At 39.7% G+C, this 19,756-nt stretch overlaps 1 protein-coding gene across 5 annotated transcripts; it reads right to left on the bottom strand.

Annotated features, from left to right (window-relative positions):
• Positions 1 to 763: 763 nt before the first annotated feature.
• Positions 764 to 19,174, bottom strand: LOC125751019 (protein boule-like). 5 transcript variants are annotated; one of them, XM_049029448.1, is made up of 13 exons: positions 18,979 to 19,174; positions 18,141 to 18,277; positions 16,467 to 16,513; positions 11,341 to 11,478; positions 11,043 to 11,134; positions 10,633 to 10,687; positions 9,690 to 9,765; positions 7,718 to 7,881; positions 6,444 to 6,530; positions 6,057 to 6,104; positions 5,767 to 5,895; positions 5,229 to 5,327; positions 764 to 4,705 (listed from the first exon to the last, which is right to left on the bottom strand). In XM_049029448.1, exons 3-13 carry the CDS (start codon positions 16,491 to 16,493, stop codon positions 4,547 to 4,549), a joined length of 1,074 nt encoding a protein of 357 aa, XP_048885405.1. In that variant the 5' UTR covers positions 16,494 to 16,513; positions 18,141 to 18,277; positions 18,979 to 19,174; the 3' UTR covers positions 764 to 4,546. The 5 variants fall into 5 exon arrangements, with proteins under 5 accessions (XP_048885405.1, XP_048885441.1, XP_048885423.1 ...); XM_049029484.1 differs by having other exon boundaries at positions 7,718 to 7,878; XM_049029466.1 differs by having other exon boundaries at positions 18,241 to 18,277.
• Between the last annotated feature and the right edge of the window lie 582 nt (positions 19,175 to 19,756).

Below are 19,756 nucleotides of genomic sequence, written 5' to 3'. Positions count from 1 at the left end.
TATCAGGACTATGGTGGCACTAAATTTGGTGCCAATGAGGTTATGGAATGAGATGCACGGAGGACAAACATTTTATTCTACTTGACCGACGATCTAAAGTTAATGCATGGCTAACTCACTGTTTTACAGTCTGTAACAATAACCAGGTATTCCCACCAGTGTTTTTCATATCTGATGCAGTAATACATCATTCATTATTGCAGAGACCACACAAGGACAGTAGGAGAGACGTGGGAGAACTTTGCTCCACCAGAATCAGCTGTTATAAGGTGTAAAAAATGTTACCATCATGTCAGATATCATGCCTTGTTTTAATACCATGTACTTTTGGTTAGCCTGGCTGTTCTTCATCATCAGCAATGGAACACCACAAGATCCACACAGCATTTATGTACACCTACACCCATGGTGTCAATCCACCAAACAGTATCCCCCTTGCATTGCTCAACAAGCACTCCTGTTGTGCATATCCTGAAATTTAGGTATAACAACCAATCCCATTAAATACATTCATCCACCCATCTTCCATACCTTCTTCTCCAGTGCAGGGACAGAATGAGCCTGGAGCATGTCCCAGAGAGCCCAGCACACAAGACCAGGGACACTCAGGATGGGAGGCCTGCCTGTCTCGCACTCACATGCAAACACACACTAAGGGCAATTTAGACACAAAGATTCACCTGACTGTGCATATAAAAGAACACAGACTAAACTCTGCTTAACAATTTCCAAAATAATAATAATAAATAAAATACAAATACTGTAAAGCTGCAACACTTTTATTTTCTGGTATATCAACCCCCCCCTTCTTGAACATCTACCTGCACAAAAAGCAATACAGAGATTACAAAGAATTCAAATTAAACAAGAACAATTCGCAAAGCAGTAAAAATATAAAGTTCAGAATAGGAATAGATATACAAAATGTAAAAGTTTCCCATGAATATAAAACTATATACAAAGCAGCTCACTTTCTTGGTTATTTATGAGCAAGCAGCACACAAGCAGCTCTGACTGAATGTGTGGTCACTGCTGACCACCCTCTCAAAGAGCTAGAGACTGGGTCAGGGGTAGAAGCACAGGTACAGGTCCAACTCACATATGAGTAAACAGAATCACATTCAGTTATGATGTGCATTAAGCTGAAGTTATAGACAGAAAAATATAACACTTCATGCATGCATTGGAGTGGATGGGTGATGAATTTCCAAATTAAGGTCCTTAATAGTACATTTAGCCAACATAAAACACTCTAATTATAAGGGATGCACTAAAATGACATATGGTACAATTTAAGGCAGATCAAGAAAAAAATGACAACTCAATACAAAATGTTTAAATACACTTATCTCCTGCAGCCTGTGTGCAACTGCCCAGGCACTTAAAACACAACTTCTAATATCAGTATTACACAAACAAAACCAACTACAATCAATCCTAAAAAAACGTCTGCAACTTCAAGTGCACGAATAAACCTACAACAGCCATCGTTTATATTAATAAAACAACCTGAACCAATTTAAAATCTAACCTGTTGACTTTTTAATGTACTTGAGTTTTTTTCAAAAATGTATGCAGAAACCAGGACTATGTTAACAGTGCTACTGATATTGTAACTTAAATCATAAATTAAACTAAATATTTTTTTGTGAATTGAATGGCACCACGGTAATTACTTTTTAAAATAATAAACAATAAATAAATTGCACGCAAAAAATAACAGCAATAAAATACCGGAGAAAACTTCAGTGCCGAACTCTATGAGAGCTATTTTACATTAATACCATGTAATGATTAATAAAAATAATAGAGACAGCAGTGTATACACTCAACAGTCCCAAGGGAAATGCTCTACGAACGTTCCTGAAGAATCTCACCATTTTCTGCCAATACAGTATTTTAATTTTTATACAGTATTTTAAACCATATAGCAAAAAAAAAAAAGTTTTCAAAATGAAGTTCAAGACTTAAATACATGCAAGTGTATTCAGCTGACATACATGAAGGAGCAGCCCAACTGCCCAGCTGGCAAGGCACACTGCCAAGGTAAAAGCAAACGAAAAAGAAGACACTGTCCAGACAGTAACCACTGACAGTTATCACCCTGCTGTTCTTTTTATGTCTGCTCCTCCTGCATTCAAAGTAAATAATCAGCATTACTGTATAAAAAGAACTTCAAACAATAGGTGAAAAATAATTTGTCCCGCTGCGAAAAGCTGTAAAACTAACCAAGAAAAACACTAGTATCTCTTGAACAGGACAAACACTGTGTACAATGTTTGCTTACGAAAAAACAAAGGATGAATTTGGATGTCTTGCATAAAAATCTGACAAATGTTTATCTCTGACAAATACCTGCCAGTGTAAACATCAAGTAAACTACTCTTGCTGAAAAATACAAAGTAAAATTTGTTGAGCCTAGAAAACTGAAACATCCAAACTCGTTCTTTCCTTTGCAAACGTCATTCCATTTTTTTTGTAATGGAGAAAACGCATTCCTGAGATGCAAAGACACAATACAAAAATATTTATGCCTCTGAAAAATCCTCACGTAAGTGAAGACTTATGCTAGGGAATCTTTTTTCTCCTGCACAGACCCCAGTATTCATCCAGCAAAAAAAAAATCAGTTTTGCTCACCATCTTGTATTTACATTATTCCATACTACAAAAGGTCCAGCAAATGCAATGTACAGTTTGGATCCTCAAACAAACATGTTTTATGGTGGCAAGACAGTAACAGAACAATATCAATGAGGAACAATAAGAAGTGGTGTATGAGATAGCAGGAATGCCTTGATTTACTGGACTGTACCCCAAATCCTCACTTTCTTGGCTCCTACTCGCTCTATATCAACAATAACAATTTCCACATTTTGTGATGATGTCCTACTATATTGGCTGAGGAAATGTCTGAGGCAGGTATAAATAGGATACAGCTTGTGCCGTGCCAGCAAATTAATATGTTAGTCACACTCTACATACAGGAGGTAACGGCACACGACAGGCTACAGCATTCAGAAGGTTATGCTGTCTGGATCAGTAATGGCATCTGCCAAGCTTGGCCTCTGTGGAGACTGGGCTGCCAGGTTATACTCAAAGGCAGCAGCAGAAATGAAGTGCAGATGTGGACCTCATGAAGCCAGATGTCATAGCAAGCCAGTCCTCTTTGGCACAAACTTTGTCCACATATGCTAGATATGTAGGCAGGACCATGTAACCTCCCCAGCACGCTTATACTGGTGTTATTCAGTTACAATGTCTTCGCTTTTAAGTAAAGACCAATGTGGCACTGCCCCCTGGTGTGAAATATGTGAACTGATGAAAGGACCTTTCTGCCTTGCAATGGAACTTCAAGGCCGTTTTTTAAATGTTTCAAGGGACATCCTTGACGTTTTGGCACGTTTCAAAACCTTTAAATTTCTGTTTTTCATTCTCAGAAAAAAAATTAACAGCAGTGAACAGTTTTAGATGAAAAAAATGCTAGAAAAAATGTAAAGCTTTTCCTCTGCTTAAGCGCAGTAGTATTACTACAAAACAGATGGACCTATAAAAGGAAATGCAAATTATTTGGCATTTTGACAGAAACTGCTACGGTAGCATGTAAACAAAGTTATCTGATTGTACGTTTCAATACAGCTAGAAATTCTCAGTTAATTACTTTATAAGGATACATTTGTATTACTTTAAGAAAAAAAAGAGTGAAGAAAGTTAGCTAGAGTAGGTGTGTTTTTATCTGAAAGCCAACATGACACCGTAGTAAAAAACTCGGTGTTTTAGGTTCAGGCACTGAGGGGTCAGTATGCCGGAGACAGCTCTAAAGCATTTTCCCATTTCAGGTTCAAGTCTGTCTCAACATAACTGCAATAAACAGAATCTGCTCACTCATTCATTATTCTCTGATGTAATTGATGTGATTTTTCTTATTAGTTTCTCTGTCACTGTATGTTTCAAGTTCAGGGTGCAGGGTCTAAAATTCTGGAATTTCTTCTTTAAAGTAAAGCGCCAAATGCAGTTTATGTAGACAGTTTATTTATCTCTCAGCACTTTGATGGTAAAAAGAGTTTTTGTGACTTTTTTGTGCCACTTCTACAGATGGTTGAAGCATTCATGAAAAATCTGGTCATTGTGAGCAAACCACTGTTCATGAAGTCTGACCTCCAGGCAGCCCTGAGCTTTTGTGTCCTCAAATTTCCACACCGCTTTTAAAAAATGTGATCTTAAAATAAACATGTATTTGTAGTAATTAGTATTAATATCAGATGGCAAACAGACACAGCATGAACTCTGATACCAGTCCAGAGTGCAACACCTGGGTGTGCAATTAATTAACTGGCATCTGCTGCATTACATTTAATGGGGTGTGACGGTGTAACCCAGAGCTGATCTGAGTGAATAAAAGCAGGAAGTATGATGATGTGCTTTCTGGTAGATATCAGGCAGGGGAGTAGGCTGTGTTTTATGCAGTGGGCTTGCCTGCAGTCTACAGAGCACGGCTCTTCCAGGAGATCGGGCCCATGGCCCACAACCAAACCAGACCTGTCCGCTCTACTTGAGGGGCTCCGTACTGGGCTGGGGAGACAGGGCAGTAATATCGGCGCGATACTCCTTGCGAGGGTGGGTGTAGTGGGGGCTGCGGCAGTGGCGTGTCTTCAGGCTGACTGGCGAATGGGGGAACCCTCGCCTAATGGAGTGAAAGCGCTGCTCCTGGAGACGAGTAAACGTGCGGTTACTTAGCATGTGCAACATTCATATATGGTCAGTTCAAGCAATTTCTTCAGTTTAATACCAGGAAAAGTAATAAACAAACAGAGCACAGACACGCCCCGGTATATTTCGCCTTTACGATGGGCATTCCAGTTCCATTCGTTTTTTCACTTTCAGTAAATTACATGTGATGTTCAATGCTTTATTGTAAAATAGGCTTTGTGGTAATGATTTTGCCCAGCTGTAGGCTAATGTACTTGTTCTAAGTACTAAGGTGTTTCAGGTGTTTAAGGTGGGCTGGGCAAGGCTAACATACTTGTTAGGTTAGGTGTACTGTATTAAAACAGTATGATATTTTTGCCTTATGATAGACTTATCAGAATGTACCCCATCGTAACCCAGGGAGCATGTGTAACCACTTGAGAGACTTACTAAATAGCGTAGTCAATGCCAACAACACTATACTTCCATGATAATATGCAGAAATAACAGGCAAGGTTTGGAAACAAAGATATATTCTGACCTTTGCTGTCTCCTGCTGAATGACAGGAGGTGCTACTCCCCCAGGGCTCTGGGCGTACACCTGGTGATAGGCTGGTTGCACCATGTGATCAACATATGGCTGCCATGACAATGTAGTTAGAGGACAAGCAATTAACCAAACACCCCACTCCTGTATTTGCCAAGGAGCAGAAAAGCAAGACGAGACAACCAAGTCTAAAGCATAGAACTTAATGTAGTCTTGATACCTACCATCCTAACACAACAATCAATTAATCAATATTTTACACAAAATGCACTGAATTGATATACCAACAGGTCTATATTATTTAGAAGAAATAATAATGAACATCTACTACATTTAATACATAGAGGAGAAATATTGTTTCAAATAATTGATTTGAATAATTTGAGCAACACTTTATATATGCAAAGTTTAATCGGAGACTGGAAACATCTTTTTTTAACAACCTGGAAAATCCATAATTTTTCCTATGTGGATGTATTATTGCATTATAACCTAAGGTAATAGTCCTTCCATCGGAAAGCCCCTGAAGTACCTCAGCAGTGGTCGCCTCCAGCAGAGAGAGCGAAGGGAGAACACAACCTCCATCGGACGCCAACTCAACTGGCTGGTACAGCAGCTCTGAAGGCTGGACATAGAGCAGGGGGCTGCTGGGGACTGGACACTGTAACAGACATCAACACGCTAGAAATCAGTATTCTGTCATGTGTCACGGCAGGCTTACAGTTTCACCTCATAATCACAACTTCAGACAAACTATCATACATATATCATTCTCTCTATCTTTCACACACAAACAGGGTCATACACACAGGGCTCTCTTACTTGGGATATATTCCACTGCACTGGTCCGGTAACACACTGGGCTGGTGCCTGGAGGACAGGCATAAAAGGAAGCTCAGTGTTTAGGCTGCCACACATAAGATGGGTGCTCAATCCACAAAAAATGACCCTTTGATGATACCCTTGAGGAACGTACCAATTGAAATTGTTCTAATGAAGCCAAAATGGGCAACAGGTAGGACCAAACACTGTCATAAAGCTTTGGTTAAAGATTTTGTCCCAGCAAATAATTTGAAAAGCATTACAGAAGTGTATATATTAAAAATAAACCAAATAAATTCACTTATCTTCTGGCTCAAAAGGAGACAAAACATGCCTTATATTGACTAGTGTAATAAGTAACATGCCAGAAGCTGGCAAACTGCAAACCTGGTAGGGATGGAAGGTGGGCGGGGGGGGATAGACTGCCGACGGGGGGTGGGTCACCATGACTGGAGACCCAGAAACTGACCGGGGCTGTGAGACACACATACATATTAATACGAGATGCACTTCAACACAATGAAACACCTGCATACTTCAAACTCCTGATGGAAACACAAGTTAAAAATGAGGTTCTGACCACAGTATTTCAGACTTAAAACTGCACAGAAGTAACTGTCATTGTACCTAAAGAATTAACATGCTAAATATCGTAGTAGCAATACGTCATTATAAAAGTAAAAATTCACCTGAACCCTATGATTATGCATGTCATCACAGTAAAATGGGATGCTGCATTTTTAAGAGCAGCAGATCTGGATGATTCTCCTGTTCACTTTGATCTAGTCACCTTGTGAGGGTTTAAAGAGAGTCAGCCTGGAGGATTTAGAGATTATGTTAAGTACAAGGATTTGTTGGGTTAGGAAATATTTTTTGCCCTATTTCTTTGAGTTATTTATCCTCCATGTTCTAACCACAAATCCAGTACAGGGAAGTGCAGAGACTAGAGCTTATCCCAGGAAGGGCAAGGCAGATGTTTACAATACATTTTTTTTATTTATATTTTTGCGTTTTTCACAAAATCCCTTGTTTGAACCCTGCTGTGCTGTGTCTGTCCAACTTATGCGGCAGACTTCCATCCTACAATGCATTTTTAAAATGTCATTTAATTTCAAGAAAGCATAACAGACAAGCAAAAACAGTATCCTTTTGGAAAAGAGAAGCAGGAATGACATAGAGGCATCCTGCTGTTAGTATTACAAGATGAAAAATAGAGCCACGGCCTTTGGCCAAAGCTCTAACATCAGCTGCTTCTATGTTAAAATGGAAATGTAATCAATCTCTGCCAGACAACATTACAATGTTTCTAAGACAATGTGGCGTGACCCACATTTATCATTTGGACAACAACCATGCAAGTTAATGTTATTATTAAACAAGGCTATAGCTTCCTCAGTGCTTTACAGACATGGTGGTCTCCAAGATCAGAAATTTAAATAGGTCAATGAGTGAACCACGTTTGTTTATTGTTTCTGTAATAAGGGGAATTTGGAGCAGTGCACTGCTACGTTTATATTAAGCCAAATTATCGTGTTTGCCGACCACACCAGAATAAACAACTTTGTTTTGCTTTGCTACGGAGTCAAAGTTAATGTGATCTCTGAGGGAAGCCTTGAAGGGTTACGTGTTATTACAATGCTGCATGGGCTGTGGCAACTTACAGGCCAGTGGTGAGCTGAAGGACTCATCTCGGGGCTGTGAAAGTAGGCCACGCCATTGTGGTATGTGTAGGGGTAACCGGTGGAGGTGGTGAGATACATGGTTCCCCCTGGGGCGGGGAAGGCCATGTTTGGGCTTGGGCTGGGCACAGGGAAGCTGGCTGCTGCTGGCGAGAATAAGAAAAAGGGAAACAAGATCAAACCAATAAAATCGAATGTGTGGACAAAATGGCACAGATCATCCTGGAGGGATGTAGGTGTTTCAGAAAAACTTCCACAGCCGGCACTTCAAATATGCAAGCGCACGTTGGAAGACATATTGATCTCAGCGGTGCAGGAAAGATTAATAAAACCCAGAATATTTCCCCCATTGTTTTCTTATTCACCCCCCCCCCCCACCTTCCCGCCTGAAAGAAAGAAAGAAAGAAAGAAAGAAAGAAAGAAAGAAAGAAAGAAAGAAGGAAAGAAAGAAAGAAAAAGAATAACTGAACTATGGTTCAAAATTGAGGTCTGGACTGAACCATGCTTCGTAATATCGCTATCATTCAGAGAGACCTTCCCTGCTTTAGCTATGCGTCAAGATATAATTCATATCTGACCATAAGGAATGAGGTCAGAATGATGAAATTTCAACCATCATACCAGAGATCGTAAAAGGATAAAAGATTTTTCTTTACACAGCTGACAGGAATGCTGCAATATATAAAATCATATCTTTACCATGGGGGGTTTAAAAAATTATATATAAATCCTATATTCCATTGACACAAATGCATCAATGTACAATGTACTAATGTATACTGCTTAAAATGATGTAGCCGGCGCACAAAAAATCAGAAAAATCCACATATACATTGCACCGTTCTATAAGTTGCAGGGCCAGAATTTTGGAAAAAAAGTAGCGACTTATAGTGCAAAAAGTACGGTACTACTTTTTATTTACAGTAGGGATAAATAACTGACAATTACCACCTTATTCATGGTAAAATTTCCACACATACCACCTGAGGTTTAATTCATAGATACATTCATTTATTTATGTAGCAGGCACTTTTGTGCAAGGTGACGTGTAAGTGAGGAGATCTTGGGGCCACATTGGGGCTGAGGCAATTGGGGCCCAGTGCTGATATGACTACTCAGCTGGCTGCACCATTTGAACCCACAACCTCCTGGGTACAGGTGAAGATCTGTAACCTGACAAGCTACACACCACCCCCTTTTCCTCTACTTAAGATGGCAATACCATCCCACCTTGAAACTGAGAAAGTTCAGATCTAGAACCCTTAGGTATATTATAACAGTTTCATGTCAACAAAAAGCATCAGATTCTTCTGTACTTTTTGTATAATCAGTTATTCTTATACACTCTATGTATATATGTATAAAATACACACCTCTATCAAAAACGTCTGCCAAGATAAATACAGCATAAAATGTGGCTTTTTATCTAGTATTAAACTATCCAATGCAACAGGACTGTGTGACCACATCAGCTATAGATAGTAAGTACTAAGAATATCTCCACCACGTGGATTTTGTTTCTTCCACATCATAGTTACACATGACTGAAGTGGATTTAGACTAAACTTACAGTAGAAGCAATATTATTTGTTTGTGATCCCTGGAGGACAGATGCCTAGAACAAGCCTATGAGACTATAACATAATCTCAGGATTTGTTTACTCCTCTGCGTTACTTAACTATTGTGATTGCAGACTGACAGAAACTAAATATGGCTATAAATAGTATACAGACACACAGGCAGAAATTTCAGAAAGACACTAAGTAAACAGCAAATTCAAGCCCCACATAATACTCCGAATAAATTCTTCCATAATATTTTTTAATCAGTTTTACTTATTTTAACAAAAACAGGAAACAGACAGAATCATTTTACCTATTCTCAAATGGAAAATAAGAGTCCTTTTAGGAATAATTTTATGTAAGATGCACTGATGATACTGAGAGAGCTTACTATGTACTCCCACTTGCTGCTTGCGAATAGCCTGGCCAATGTTGAGCCTCTTGTCCCTAAAGCAGAGCCTGTCAGCCTAGGGAAGACACAAAAACCCCCTTCAGCCCACACACAATGCTCCTGGACAGACAGCAACACAGTTAGTGCTGACAAATAGCTTCATGAAGTACAGTCAGATAGTGAAGGCAGTGACTAGCTGAACCTGCCTGCTACGTTAGGCTTGTCATACCCGGCTCGTACGATGCTCGTGTGTGCCACGCCCCCCTGATTATCCTCGTGTGCTTCCCTGATTGTACCGAGCTGTGTCCGATTACTTTCAACCAGTCCTGTCTATTTGATTCCATGTCTTACCAGAGTTCGGTGTCTGTCATTGATGTTAGTTGGCGTCTGATGTTTGCTGGTCCCTGTTCTCCCATTAAATCCCCGTTTTGCCCGTAATCCGCCTGTCTGCCTACTTTTTGCCCGTCTGCCTGCCTGAGCGACCACTCGCTCGCCCAGCGATTCCAGCCGATCGTGACAAGGCTAGTATACTATAATAAATTGTGCTGTGTCTTGTTACATACTCCTGTTTAAATTTACAGTGACGCTGCAAATGCTGGTCTCACACATATGCAATTGTCTCTGCCCTAGAACTCACACCTGTGTGTGTCTGGAGGAGAGCCCAGTGTCAAAATGTGTCAGACTTGGGCTGACCTTGTCCTTGTAAGCCAGTTTGTATTATTTATAAATTTAGCATGTGTCTACTAGGTTCCTTATCTATGTATTATCATATGGTCAATTTTGAATTTTCTAAATTATCAGAAAGAAAATTTAAATATTAATTTTCATTACAGTATAGAAATATAATATTACGGATGTGATAACACACATATACTAACAAAATCTCAAATGGCTTAAACAGTATTTTACAAGTATTTAACATGGCGACTTGGCTGATACTCACATCATGAAGTATCTTCTCAGCATCCTCCTGCGTCTCGAACGTCACAAACCCATACCTGTTAGGTTATCAGAAAAAAATGAGAATTATGCATTTTAGTATGTTACTCAAAATCATAGCTATATGGATGATATTATTTAAAAATACTTTGAGAAACTTTGTGTAAAAATGGCATATCTGGTGCTTACACTGCTCTAAGGCCAATGGGTCACACTTGTAGAATTTATACTAACTATATTTTTTGCTGTAATTTATATCATTGTGTGCTGAAAACATGTCTTTTCTAGGAGTCTAGGATTTACAACTGTGTGTTTCAACAAGTGTACAGCTGGTAAAAAAATGTATCTAATTTTGTATAATCAAAGACATTTCAGGAATTCAAAGTCTTCTCATTTGACACACTGCTGTCTTACCCTTTGGAAATCCCAGCACGGTCAATAACAATTTTCACCTCCTTCACTGATCCATGCTGGGAGAAGAATCGTCGCAGATCATTCTCGTTTGTCTAGAGACACAAATACAAACACGAGAATGCTTTCAATATAGAATGTCCCCTGGTCTGAATGTCAGTAGGCTTCTGTCAACATGGAGGAGATTTACCATTAAATGAGATCTTTCCAGTGTGAGTCACTGGCATCACCTACCCTTAAAGCAGCTTTCAGTGAAATGTATGCAGGGAAAGGCAGAGAGACATTAGGGACAATTACTCACCTTGAAATCTATTCCTCCCACAAAAATTCGATTGGGGATGACAGTGCCATAGCGGGGGGCATGATGGGATGGGGCACTGGGACATGGGGACACAGGACCAGGCGAGGGGGGGCTGGTTTGAGTCTGGTTGCAGCTGAGCTGTGAAGAGAACAAGGAGTGATGAGACACAACAAATTACAAATAATTCTATATAGTACACCATGCCTATATATGCATGGCCTGGTGGCAATTCTTCACTGACTGGACATACCATTAACAAGAGCAGAGTGCGAAGGTTGAATTAGCAGAGCAATAGCACAGCTCTACATAAGATACTGCAATCTAAACAACATAGTGAGAGACATATCAGAGTTCGGGTGAGGATACATATTGTTGGTGTGCATCTCGCTGGCTCAGCCATAGTATCCAAAGTAATATTGATATACTACCATGAAGGACAGACCACTTGCAACAAGAGTAATTGTGGACGAAAGAGGAAGCTCTCTGAAAGGGACGTACAGGTACTAACCTGGACTGGATCCAAAAAACATAAAACCACAGCTGCCCAACACGTTGCAAAATTAACTGTGCACCTTGACCCTCATGTTTACACCAAAACTGTTTATTGGGAGTTTCACAAAATCAATATTCACGGTCGGGCTGCTATAGCCAAACCTTTGATCACTCATGCTAGTGCCAAACCTCAGTTTCAATGGTGCTAGCAGTGCAAATCTTGGGCTGTGGACAATGTAAAACATATATTGTATCTGATGAGTCTACCTACACTATCTGTCCCAAATCTGGGAGAGTTACGGTGTGGAGAAGCCCCAAAGAGACTTACCACTTACTGTTGCATAACCAGAGTGCAGCATGGAGAGTGGATCAGTGACGGCTTTGGCTGTAATATCATGGCATTCCCTAGGCCCACTACTTGTTGTAGATAGGCGTGTTACTACGAAGGATTACCAAACCATTCTGGAAAAACACATTCACCCAATGGTTCAAACATTGTACCCTGAAGGTGGTGCCATGTATCAGGAAGACAATGCACCAATACACACAGCAAGACTGATCTCCCATAACCTGCACATATTACCAGATCTGAATATTATCGAGCTACTTTGAGGTGGACTTGTATCTGTCATTCCCAAGACAAAATAATGCTGTTGTGGCCACAAAAGATGGCCGAACACCATTTCTAATGAATTATTGTGGTCTACAACCAGGTGTTTCACTGTCGAACCCCTGTACAACATAATATTTATACATTACATATTGCAGTTGGGCGGCATGGTGGTGCAGTGGTTAGCACTGTTGCCTCACACCTCTGGGACCTGGGTTCGAGTGTGCGCCTGGGTCACGTGTGTGGAGTTTCCATGTTCTCCCCATGTTGTCGTGGGGTTTCCTCCGGGTACTCCGGTTTCCCCCCACAGTCTAAAAACCCAGTAGGATAAGCGGTTTGGAAAATGGATGGATGGATATTGCAGTTGGTGAGAGACAAAAACCAATCCTAGATGGGGTGCTCACTCACTCACACATATGGTAAATTTAGGCACTCCAATTTCACTTAAGTAGCATTTGTTTTGACTGTTGAAGAAAACTGGACGATCCAGTGTAAAGTCCACTGACACATGGAGAGAACATGCAAACTGCACACATAAAGTGTCACTGTACGGGGACAGCGCTACTCAATGCACCACCGTGCCATCCTCAACACTACGCCTGCATGATGTGTGATGATGATATCAATATTGCATGTTATGTACATGCAATTTTCACATCACAAAGACCACAAAAGTCAGCTGGTTTGAGACCAGTAAATGCTAAAATATTTTTACTTTGTCATAGGAAACAAAACTTAGCAAGCTTTGGAATTTAAATGATGATCCATTGCAACATTGTTCAGTATGTTTTTAAAAAGTCTAAAATTTACTGTACTCCTTTTGCATGAGCTCTACATGCGTTCTCTAAGCCCATCATAATCATTCTCGTCCTACCTATCTGGCTCACTCAGGCAGTGTGGCACGTTTGTGAGAAATTTAACTAAATGAATGAGGAGGAGAAAAGCGAAAAAAAAAACTGGTCACCAAAAGGCATTCATCTTCTGCTATATGGAAATACTTTGGATTCAGATAGAGAAGATACTGAGAAAAAGCAAGTGATTTGTCTGCACTGTTGGCCTGTTAATGGCACCTTGCAATCGCTGGTTGGTTCCTGCCTTGCGTCAATTTCAATGTATATATTACATATAAAAAATTACTCGATGACTCGTGGAATTAATCAGCAAATTACTCAACTAATGATATAATTAACAGTGACAACCCTACCTGAAAGTCTTCTGAAAGTCTGCATTTTCTTTCACTTTTAATGTGAAGAGCTGTCAGACAACAGAGGCATTCACTCTTTATCTGGACCTCAACTACTATGCTGTATTCCTTCCGCCATATTGTTGTGTTATCAAAAAGGCAAATGTGAATCGACGCCTTTTTAAAATAAAGAAATTGAGTTTCAACTGAATGAAATGAGGGCACACAGCAAAGTTCAGTTCCACATACACATAATTGTAATTCAAGCTATTATTATTTAATAAACTGCATAATAAATGGCAGCAGTGTAATGCAGAGGAATCCTTTTAGTGACAGACCATTCATTACCTCAACTATAAAGCCATTTTGGACCAGAGGATGAAAATGGTGGTACACAAAAAAGTATGGGTAGACTTTTGTAAAATAGTTTAAGTACATGTATAAATATAAACCCAGCTGGGTGAACCTTTTAAAAACCAGGTGCTGGTTGTTTACATACATTTAATTTTCAAACCTGTTGGTCTCCCATGCACTTACTAGCTTGAGTAGTGTTGCATGCCCTGTTGAATTTTAAAACAAGAACGTTACCAATCTCTTTGTTTACACAGTGCTATAAATACAAAGTACTGTGCAAAAGCCTTAGGCAGTCAAAGAAAATGTTTAAAGATATTTATCTGGGCAGTAAGTGTATATTTGTTCAGAAAATAAACCCCTAACATTAGAACACATTTAAGAACATCCATCCATTTTCCAACCCGCTTATCCTACTGGCCTGCAGGGGGTCCGGAGCCTATCCGGAAGCAATAGACACGCGGCAGGGAACAACCCAGGACAGGGAGCCAGCCCATCGCAGGGCACACTCACACACCATTCACTTACACATGCACTCCTATGGGCAATTTAGTAACTCCAAATAGCCTCAGCATGTTTTTGGACTGTGGGGGGAAACTGGGGTACCCAAAAGAAACCCCACGACAACATGGGGAGAACATGCAAACTTCACACACATGTGACCCAGGCAGAGACTCGAACCCAGGTACCAGTGTGAGGCAACAGTGCTAACCACTGCACCACCATGCTACCATTTAAGAACGATGTACCTTTAATTAAGAACAACACAATAAAAACCAATAAGAATTTAATTTGCTCTCCACAAAATTACTGATATCTTTCAGAATGGCTTAAAGATCACTGCTTCAGTTCCCAATCCTCTGCTCAGGGGAAACTCAGCCATTCCATGTATTTGTTAAGTAATTAATTGAATTAGTTGAAAATCAATGAGACATTGATCAGACATAATAACCGTGCTAGTGGTTAAATCAAGAAATACATGGATATATAGAATGGTTGCTGCAAATACTGGGGTGACTTTGAGAGAGATTTTTAAATGGTTAAGCTAACACACCTTGACAGACATATCATTAATACTTTGTTAAAACTTTCAAATCAAGCAATGTAATTCCTTACAAGCAAAACCTAACAGCTACCTATATTTTTACCTATACATACTAGGGCCTGACCAATAAGAAAATTTCGCCAGTAAAGTTTTTGCGTGGTACACTACAAAACTTCCATTCTATTTCATCCCTATCATTATAGACTGTGAACTGGCCTAGCCCCAACTGGATTTTGGTCACTTATATACTTGGTTGTGTCCAGAGGTGGCAATTTCAGGTCCAGAAAGTAAAAATCCAGACCATGATTTACTTTCAACCAACCAGTTGAGCATAAAGAGTCACAGAGTACTCATCTGGTTGGTTGAAAGTAAATCATGGTCTGGATTTTTATTTTCTGGACCTGAAATTGCCACCTCTGGTTGTGTCGGTCCGCAGCTCCTGAACGCAGTGGTGCCATAAAGTGCGGGGGTTTAGGACGATTCCAAATTCAACATAATCGGATTGGTTTTGGTAGAGGGCCAAAAATGATATGCTTTGATGCCCGCCTGGACGTGTCATTTTCACTTCTAGTGCCTGTTTGTCGTTCAGTTTGTAAGTTACATGTAGTGAATAGTCTTCCCTCATTTTGTTCTTTTTTGTAGATTGAATGTAGATGCTTTGATTCTTGTATGTCTAACGGCTGCGTATAAAAAGTAAAAACATTTCCTTTGGCCTTTAATATACATATGATAGCTATACCACTTACCATATAATATATAATCGCACACGCATTCTGTCACGACTCAAATGTTAATGAATAGCAGTGGTAAGTCACAATGAAAGAAGCATGCTGCTCCCCACCATCTTCTCCAGCGAGAGAGATCCAGCTCCATTTCTCAAAATAAAAACGTTAAAGGCAACTTTATCAAGGCCTTGTCGTGGCTAGTCGTAATCAGTACGCAGATTGACAAACGTTATATCTCATTAGAAACCCATTTTTACGTATTTACATTGTATTTGCTATATTAATTATGTAGCAATGTATAAAAGACGTGTCCCGCTCGACACATAATTAGAATGGGACTCGTCTCCAGCAGGATCCGACAACGGAATATAATCTAATCTACTTTAAACTACTTACTAACTGCAGTGTGACCGATGATCCTAGTTATCATCCTGTTATAGCTAGTACTATTTTAGTGGAAAGTTAAGTATTTTAACATAACATTTCAACTAAATCAACATGTACCAAAAACTAGTTCATTTCACGGCAAGATACGGCCAGTTAAATGGAAGGTTCATTTCATTTGCTTTTGGGTGCGTACATGTGTTAAGACTGTAAAAAAACGAAATACAAAGACATATGTAATATTAAGGAACAGATATACACAAACTGGCAAAAGATGGTGTTTCCCGAGGTGCCTGTAAGGCAACCCGGCTGGAGCCCAGCCTGCCGGCTACTTACTGTTGTTTCGTTTTCCATCATTGGCATTTGCTTGATTGCGTTTCAGTCTTTGGCAAAAAGCAGAAAGAAAAAAAAATGCAGTGTATTTATCAGTGAAATAAAACTGTGGGATTCTGATAGAATTGTCGAACCCCGCTATGTCGCTCTCGCTGCTCAAGCCGCCCGCTACAGCTCTCCCTGGCGGAGAAAGAGACTGAGCCGCGTAACCCCACTGCGCTACCGGAGGGCAAAGACCACCTTAGCAATGACAAACTACGACGCCACCAGCAATTATTGTTTAAACATGTTCCATTATTATAACGCTTTTTCGCATTTTAGTTTGCATTTTTGTTTAATTGTTAAAACGTACAGGGTTCATAATCAATATGAATCTGTATGTCACTGTTCCCCCACATTTTCTTCTTTTTGGTTCTGGACAACGTCGTGTCTGCTGCAGTCTGACTGCCGGTGGCGCGCATTTGGCGGGAATCGCCATTTTTAGGTACGTATGCTCTTATAGAGTGATGTCGGCATCTAACGTCTGCGGTTTTCATTTAGGTGAATCAGCAGGGTTGTTAACTTCGGTCAGCTGGCTGGAGTGAGAGTTTTAATTCAAGACAAGTCTGCACACGTATTTATATTTATGTACTAGTTTTATTACTTTGTAAACCGTCTGTAGGGTTTGCATACTAGCCCATAGCTTTTGGTGTAGCAAATTTTAGGCTTATAATGTAATAATATAGGTTTGCCGCAAGATTTTTTTTTTTTGCGTGAGAGTGAGAGTCTGAAAGCGGTGAGATGCGTGAGTTGGCAACCCTGTGAATGTCTAGGCCGCGAAGTAAATATACTGCACCACACCTACACACACACACACAGGTCATATATTTCTGTCATTGTGGGGACTCTCCATTCATTTCTACAGGGATAACCTTAATACTAACTATGATAATCATAACCCTTACCCAGCCGTAACCTTAATTATAAGTAAACATGGAAAATACAATAATTTTCCCTATTTAAGGTTTTTGATTGCATTATCAGACTTTTATTAGGTTTCGGTTTGTGGGAACCTGAAAAGTGTCCCAACAAGCTGAAAAGAACGGGTTTATCACATTGTGGGGACATTTAATCCCTACAATGTGACAAATACACCCCCCCCCCAACACACACACCTGCATGCACATACACGCACATATATATATATACGATGTTCACATTTCTGATTGGTGTGGAGTCGAGTTGCCCTGCTTCATTGGTTTGAGGAGACAATGAAGAAAAGAGTGGCATCCGGTTTCTGTAGTTGACGTTGTTGATTAAAAGTTAAATCAAACGTCCCTCTTCTCTGTCTGGGAGACAGAATTGGTACAACCTTTAGTTCAAGTTAATTGATTGTTAAATTTTGTTGCTACTGTTAACCTGTTAAGTGTTAAATAGTGAGATGCCAAATAATAGCAGAACCACTCGGATTTAGGTTTAAATTCATTAATAATGTAGCCATTGTAATACTCTTGAATGAAGCATTGACTTGAAGGAAGGGGGAATTGCAGTCTGACAATTACACACAACTGCACTTAATGTTATCATAAGCTTTTGTCTTTTTTGCTGTTACGTTTTGAGTTTGACTGCCATGACTGAATCGCTATACAATTTATGATGATTTTTAGTTCTTTCTATGCAATACGCGGCTGAACGTACACTTAGTGGTGTCACTCCGACCGCACACTGAATGTGTTTGTAGACTGAGGGCACTTTAAGGCCTTGTGCTGGCACAGGGAGGTGTCAATGCGTACAGCACCTGTTGCTGTCTTGCATTCGCCTGCCTCCTATCGCATCTGTTGCAGAGAGACAGGAACAGGAAGGGTGTCTTGTTATGTACTTCAGTGGAGGCTCAGACAAAACATGTTTAACCAAGTTACTTTGCAAGTCACGTTTAGCTATTTATATATCAATTATATTTAATGCACATTATAAATGTTCTGCAGTTTCAGATATTTTCAATTTGTTAAAAACATCACTCAACAGTAGTCTTTGAATCTCAGCACTGGACAAAAAAGCAAACGTAACCCGTATTAACACTAGTGAAAATTGTGCCAAATATATCCGATACCGACATTCATATCAAGTAGGAAATAGTGATCATGGTTTTTCAGAGATGTCCGGAGTAAACTAGCTCTTCTGGAAATTTCGATTTCCAGAACACTGAATGCTATATTATTGTTATTTAAGAGACCATTTTAACAATGCAGCAAAGTCAGTGGCAGCTAAAATGTCTTTGTACAGTATTTTCATGTGGAGTAGTTGGTTATTACTCCGTGATTGTTATTTGTATAGTGTTATGGTTTTTCATGCTTGATAGCCATTATTATCTTCATTTTTAACAATAGGGAGCAAGTTAATTTTTGGGAACACACAATTACAAACAGGGAACTGTAATGCAAAGGGGAAGAGGTGCATTGCTTTGCTGAACCATGCTGTGTCATGCTCTTTCACAACAGTGTGTCATTTATTCATTGTGCCACTGATTTCCACTTACCTGAATCACCATTGGGAAGGCGAGGATGAGAAAGGCAGGAATGAAGAATGGTGTGTTGTTCTGGAAAATTCTTAAATGGGTTTTAATCAGAAGAAAGAAGTAGGTAAAGGTCCATGGTTCTGGAAGCAGGAGATATATAGAAGGAGAGAGGAACTCTCTCTCTCAGCTTTCAAAATCACAGCTTACATTCCAGAACGGTGTCAGCTAACGCTGAACTGACCCTTCTCTTTCTCCCTCACTTGCTCTTCTCCTCTCTCCCTCTTCTGTCATACATTTCATACACTGGATTTGTGTCACTATTTCCCTAACATTTTCTTCATTTTGGTTCTGGACAACATCATGTCTCTTGCTGCCTGACTGTTGTTAGCATGCCTTTATTCATACATAAGATCCCTGAGTATCCACATTCTTCACCTATTGTCTTTCATAATTTGTTGCCCAAATGTAGGGAACTCAAGTAGCTACGTCTTTTAAGGAAACATATATAAGATTTGATATTCATGGCATCACCAAGCCTAAACTCCAGTTATCCTAATCACATTTCTGTAGGATTGTTTTGTCAGATGGGGACCAGCAGTGTTTTATCATCGCTGGTTTGCATTTGACAGTGTGAATGGATGCTACCTTATCCAAAAGGATTATAGACACATTGGCAAGTGACAGGAGCAAGCTGAATCCCATAACTACCAATATTTAGTAACATCCATGTATTTATTTACTTAATGCAGATTATGTAGGTGGGTACTATACAATCACTAATTCTTCTTCTGTCATCATT

This window comes from Brienomyrus brachyistius, chromosome 1 (assembly GCF_023856365.1).
Source record: "Brienomyrus brachyistius isolate T26 chromosome 1, BBRACH_0.4, whole genome shotgun sequence".
NCBI classification, from domain to species: Eukaryota; Metazoa; Chordata; class Actinopteri; order Osteoglossiformes; family Mormyridae; genus Brienomyrus; species Brienomyrus brachyistius.
Note: the sequence above shows the minus strand (reverse complement) of the source record. Positions and strands in the feature narration are given on the sequence as shown.